A 6,407-nucleotide genomic window follows, 5' to 3' on the forward strand; every position below is an offset into this window, starting at 1 on the left:
GAACTGCATACTATGAGAATTGTTTTTGAACATCATATGTTAACTGCAAAGTTTCGACCATTCACATTTCCTTGTTAGTGTTCAGAGGACTACTTTTTATTATTTATTAGTACCACACTATGTTTTTGAGAGAACTGCATTACTTCTAACAGCAACTTGTCTAAAAAGGATGATAAAATGATGCAGTTGAGGTTGCATACTTTAAATAAGCATCGTTCAAAGTGTCTGATGGATATAATTTTAAAAGCATACAGCATAAGCAAATCATTAGAAATATTGGTTTCTTTATATTAGATAGCCTCAAGTGCAAATATTGAAACTTGAGGGAGTCTTCTTATTTTGTAGAAAAACACCATGCCCACTTCTCCGACCTCAAAGCCATTCTAGGAGACAAAATCTTTCCAACCAGTAGTTATGTTGATGCAGTCTTCAGAGTCGATGTGGTAGTCAGCTTGCATGTCTGCATACCCATTCTTGTGTTGTGTCTCCAAAGTAACCTTCCCTGAACTCGGAGCAGGAAATTTTATTGTGGATGGCAGTTTCTACATATTGGAGTGGGTGGAAAAAGAATTTTATAAGTAAACAGCAAATGTTTTTCTTTATACTTAGGATGATCTGTTTATGTTGACTTAAATACTTACATATATATGACTGCTATTTTCTAAAGTAGTTGCAATGTATGAACAAACTTATATACGAAATTGACCTCTAGTTTTACTAGGATATATATTATACTGCATGTTTGTACTGCAAGGTCAGTTACGGTGTACTTCGCCAGCATGTGAAGAGAACTACAACGCTGATCTACTGACCCTTTTTTGTTTGTGTGTTGGGGTTCTGATAAACCAGTGTCGATACCTGGTGTGGTACTGAAGAAAAATAGGTGGAAGCATCTAGTCTTAATAGCTAACCAATCTGAACAACAATACAAATTCTTTTTTGTTTTTTGTTAACACTATGAACAAATTGATTGAACTATATATTCAGATGTGGATTTGCAGGCTAGATTATGTCCAAAATTGTGAGGGGAAAAATATACCCAACTTTCCTGCAGATCTGCGATTGTGAGGCGATGAAGAAATGGCGCCCGAAACCCCCTGTCGAGTATCATCAGGCACCCGAGCATGCTGCGCCACTCGGTGTTGGTGAGCTCTAGAACTTCTGCGTACATGCATGTGTCCGCTACCGGCGCCATCCTTGCCAAACACCCGCAGTTACAGTCCATGGCGGGTTCAGTGGAATTCCAGAGAAGAGCTAGGGATGGGATGAACCCCGGATCTACGATTTGAAGAAAAAAAGAGGAACGAGGGGAGGAGTTGTGTTAGTCTGGAGCACAAATGGATTCGTTTTTATGCAACCAATTGATCAACGGAAGTAATAAATGTTGTGGTTGGTGTTAGGTGGTGGGTTGGTTATGTTTTAATGTACGCGAATGCATTTGAGAAGCAACAGGACTGCTTACTTAAAAATAGCGAACTGCATTGTCATATCATGACGAACTGCGGAACGCATGGTTGTGCCTGTGTTTGTGTATGGTATGTGGGATTTTTTTTAAATTTCAGTGGCCTCTCTTTTGTGTGTTGGGCCTGTGTTCGGGTAGTGAAAACGCATTGGGCCCAAGTCGGCCTGTGAGCACGGTTGGTTCCGGGTGCGTTGTGTACGACCAAATGTTTAGTCCCACCTCACCCGCGGAAGGCGCGCCTGACCTGTTTATAAGCGCTGGCGAGGCAACCGTGTCGAACTCTTCTAGTTACTTATCTGGAAGCTTATACACGACGCTCACTACTCTATGCTCTCTGACCTATGGGCCCATGTGTGCCCGGCCCCCTGCATCCTGGCTCAGAACGACTCGCCTGCTGTGGGCGTAGGTCTACTACAAGACTGGCTGGGGCCGGTTGCACCTGGGTGGTCAATTTTTTGAATAGTTTCCGTCATGTATTTTTTTCAATGTCGGGGCGTGCACTACTTTAGTACATCATCCGTGCACTACATTGATCAGGGTTCTATACTGCATGTGCACGCATTCCGTACTACATGTACAGTTCTCATTTTTGTTTCCGTGTTTTTTCTCTTATCTAATCTTTTTTCCAATGTAGGGCAGTGCACTGCTTAGTAAATCATATGTGTACTGCATTGATTATGTTTCTGTACTACACGTTCATATATTTCCGCACTAGATATACAGGTCTCATTTTTCTTTTTGTATTTTTGCTCTTATGTATTCTTTTTTCAAATCTAGGGGCGTGCGCTGCTTTGTAGGGTATGTGTAAACTTCATTCGACGGAGTCTGTATTGCATTCGTACACAATTTGCACTGCATGCGTCCTATTTGCACACTGCATCTTATTTCATTTTGTGCACTGCTCAAATCTAATGATACATAAGCAAACAACAGAGAACAAATTATCACAAGCATTCTGTACGACAAGTTCATCATCAGCAAACTAAGTTGAACAGAAAGCAATCTAACATAATCAAAGTTCATCATTACAAGCGATTCTGCATGGGAAGCAAACTAAGTTCAGCAAAAGAAAATGATAACAAGCAAACTAACGATACATAAGCAAACAACATAAAGCAAAATTGATGATAATTCTAAAAAGACGCTGGCATTGTTGGCTCTTGGCCGACACCATCTTCTTATTCACCAGTTAGTGTCTCCCCATCCCCAGCTGCTCCTGGCACGCTTATTGGGGGCTCCTCCTTCTCCAGCTTTGCATGACGAAGCCCGTGCTGGGTGAGGGTGATGCGGTTACATATGTCATACGCTGCTTAGGCATCCTTTGCCGTGTACTCGATGTGCCTCATGGACAGAGGCAGGATGGCCCAGCGCTTGTGTTCGTCATCGGTGATCTTCTTTTTCATGTTGTTGTAGTAGTCGTCGATGAGCATGCCGGAGACGTATCCAAGGGAGTCCAACTCCTTGGTTGCCTCGGGCACCCTCCTCTCCTTCTGGATGTCGACGAAGTTGGCGACCTCCAGATTGACGCGCTCTAGCCTGGTTTTTTCTGTGTCGATGGGGAAGCCTGCAAATGTGTACCTGGGGTTGGCGAGGAAGTTGTCGAAGATGGTGCATCTTTCAGCGGTGCTTAGTTGAAGAGCATCACTGGGTGATTCTTGCTGATGGAGAGTTGGCAGAGGGCGGGTTTCTGCGTTCCTTTAGGATCGTTGTTGTACTTGAGATCAATGCCGACAATCTTGTGGCGCTGGAGGCTGAGGTGGCGCTCGTACTGCTAGAGGGAGATCACCATTTGCTTCTTGTCGTTGGTGTGGATGACGTGCAACTTGGTGTTGCCGTGGGCCACCACGCCCTTGTACTCGTCGGTGAACGCCATCGCCGATAGTAGGGTTTGGTGTTTTTGCGTGGATCTCAATGTGATGGAGCGATTTGGTGGCAGCGTAATGGATACTTGTGTTGTTGTGGATGAGAAGGCATTTGGTAGGGGTCTGAAATTAAGGGGAGGGCGCGGGGTGGGATGGACGCATCGGATGAACTGCACGATCTCGCTGACGATGCGGTTGTGCAGATCGTGGGTTGGTGTTGCGTCTGTGATCATGGGCTTATGGCGATGGAACCGCTCCGATTGGGTGGTTGTATGGAACATGGGTTTTTTTAACGTGGTTTCATTTCATTTTTGACCAGTAAATTTTTTTATCCACCACTTTCTGTGCGAACGGGCATTTGTCACGTTTATATGTATCCTGTGTGATAATGAAACTGTATTGGTTATAGTTCTGTATTACATCGTCTACAATACAGGTGCGTACTTCACCATTTTTTGCGTGTCCTTGCTGCAGCCCCTTAAAAAGTACAATGTATTCCGCAATTTTATGAGTTTTTCTCTGTGTTCTATACCGTGTATTTATTCATGTAGGTAATCCGGAACTGGATTGCTATACCATACTGCATCATGTAACGAAATGCACTACATTTTTCTAGTGCTGCGTACTGCATCTGTTTTTTGCCTGTACTTACTGTAGTCACTGGTACGTGAGGGGTAGGGGGGTTGGGGGCCTTTTTTGGTGTGGTAGTTATTTGAAGGTAGTGAAGACGCATTGGGCCGAAGTCAGCCTATGAGCATGGCTGGTTCCCGGTGCATTTTGTGCGGCCTAATGTTTAGTCTCACCTCGCTCGCGGAAGGCGCGCCCGACCTGTTTATAAGCGCTGGCGAGGCAGCCATGTCGAACTCCTCTGGTTACTCCGCGGAAGGCACGCCCGACCTGTTTGGGCGCTTATACACGGCGCTCGCTGCTCTATGCTCTCTGACCCGTGGGCCCATGTGTGCTCGGCCCAATGCATCGTGGCTCATAGAGACTCGCCTGCTGTGGGCGTAGGTCTACTACGAGACTGGCTGGGGCCGGTTGCACCTGGTTGGTCAATTTTATTAATATTTTCAATCATGTATTTTTTTTCAATGTCGGGGCGTGCACTACTTAAGTAAATCATCTGTGCACTGCATTGATCAGGGTTCTGTACTGCATATGCACACATACCATACTACATGTACAGTTCTCATTTTTGTTTTCGTGTTTTTGATCTTATGTAATCTTTTTTTCCAATGTAGCGGAGTGTACTGCTTAGTAAATCATACATGTACTGCATTGATTATGTTTCTGTACTGCACGTTCATATATTTCTGCACTACATATACATGTCACATTTTTCTTTTTGTGTTTTTGCTCTTATGTATTCTTTTTTCAAATTTAGGGGCGTGCACTGCTTTGTTGGGTATGTGTAAACTTCATTCGACAGTGTCTATACTGCATTTGTACACAATTTGCACTGCATGCGTCCTATTTGCACACTGCATCTTATTTCGTTTTGTGCACTACTCGAATCTAATGATACATAAGCAAACAACAGAAAACAAATTATCATAAGCATTCTGTACGACAAGTTTATCATTAGCAAACTAAGTTGAACAGAAAGCAATCTAACATAATCAAAGTTCATCATTACAAGCGATTCTGCATGGCAAGCAAACTAAGTTCAGCAAAAGCAAATGATCACAAGCAAACTGACGATACATAAGCAAACAACATAAAGCAAATTTGATGATAATTCTAAAACGACGCTGGCATTGTTGGCTCTTGGCCGGCACCATCTTCTTATTCACCAGTTAGCGTCTCCCCATCCCCAGCTGCTCCTGGCGCGCTACTTGGGGGCCCCCTCCTTCTCCAGCTTTGCACGATGAAGCCCATCCTGGGTGAGGGTGATGTGGTTCCATATCTTGTACGCTGCATAGGCATCCTTTGCCGCGTACTCGATGTGCCTCATGGACAGAGGCAGAGTGGCCCAGCGCTTGTGTTCGTCGTCGGTAATCTTCTTCTTCATGTTTTTGTAGTAGTCATCGATGAGCATGCCAGAGACGTCTCCAAGGGAGTCCAACTCCTTGGTTGCCTCGGGCACACTCCACTCCTTCTTGATGTCGATGAACTTGGCGACCTCTAGATTTACGCGCTCTAGCCTGGCTTTGTCGCCATCGATGGAGAAGCCTACAAAGGTGTACCTGGGGTCCATGAGGAAGTGGTCGAAGACGGTGCACCTTTCAGCGGCGCTCAGTTGGAAGAGCAGGACCGGGTGATTCTTGCCGATGGAGAGTTGGCAGAGGGTGGGTTTCTGCGTCGCTTCAGGCTCGTTGTTGTACTTGAGATCAATGCCGACGATCTTGTGGCGCTAGAGGCTTAGGTGGCGCTCGTACTGTGCGAGGGAGATCGCCATCTTCTTCTTGTCGTTGGTGTGGATGAGGGGTTAGAGATGAGGGCGGGCCCCGCGGTAAGTGAGAGAGAGAGAGAGGGAAGGGTCCGGTCGGGCGACCGGTCGCGAGGGGATTCGGGTGCGGGCGCGGCTGGGCTGCGGCTGTGGCTCGCTGTTGGGCCGCGCCGGGTGGCTGGCTGGGCGGGTTGGCCTGGCTGGCTCGGGAGTTCTTTTCCTTTTTTTGAATAAGGCAGAGAGAAAAACTAAACTAAGATAAAACTATAATATTTTTATATAAGACATATATATATATATATAGCAAAATTCTCAAGGGAATTAATCCTACAACGTGGACATTTTTCCAGAGGCAAACCGCAAACTAAAAAAACATCTTCTGGACATCCCAAATGAGGTTCAAATTTGAATTCATCTTTTTGGCCATGTTTTTCTTCTAACATTTTTGGAGTATCATGTTTACTCCTCTCATACTTTTGCTCAAGTATTTTGTCAGGCATTTCTCTTTTTGAAATAACTTTCAATTGCCAAGTTGAATCCAATTCAAACAACAACTCAAAAGCCTCTAAAAAATCCAAATGCCACACAATTCAAACAAAATGCATAGATGCTTAACTAATATTTGTAAAACATTCCAAATTGAAAATTTGGGATGTTACAATTTACCATTGTATTGGATGTGTTGGGGACACAA

General features: G+C 44.6%; 1 protein-coding gene across 1 annotated transcript; it reads right to left on the reverse strand.

Moving 5' to 3' along the window:
- Window positions 1-2,772: 2,772 nt before the first annotated feature.
- LOC147984981 (uncharacterized) lies at window positions 2,773-3,335 on the reverse strand. Its single transcript, XM_087541351.1, has 2 exons — window positions 3,249-3,335; window positions 2,773-3,120 (listed from the first exon to the last, which is right to left on the reverse strand). The coding sequence occupies exons 1-2, from the start codon at window positions 3,333-3,335 to the stop codon at window positions 2,773-2,775; spliced, it is 435 nt and encodes a 144-aa protein (XP_087397477.1).
- Between the last annotated feature and the right edge of the window lie 3,072 nt (window positions 3,336-6,407).

This window comes from Triticum urartu, chromosome 2A (assembly GCF_056163025.1).
Source record: "Triticum urartu cultivar PI428250 chromosome 2A, HENAU_Tu73, whole genome shotgun sequence".
Taxonomy (NCBI): Eukaryota; Viridiplantae; Streptophyta; class Magnoliopsida; order Poales; family Poaceae; genus Triticum; species Triticum urartu.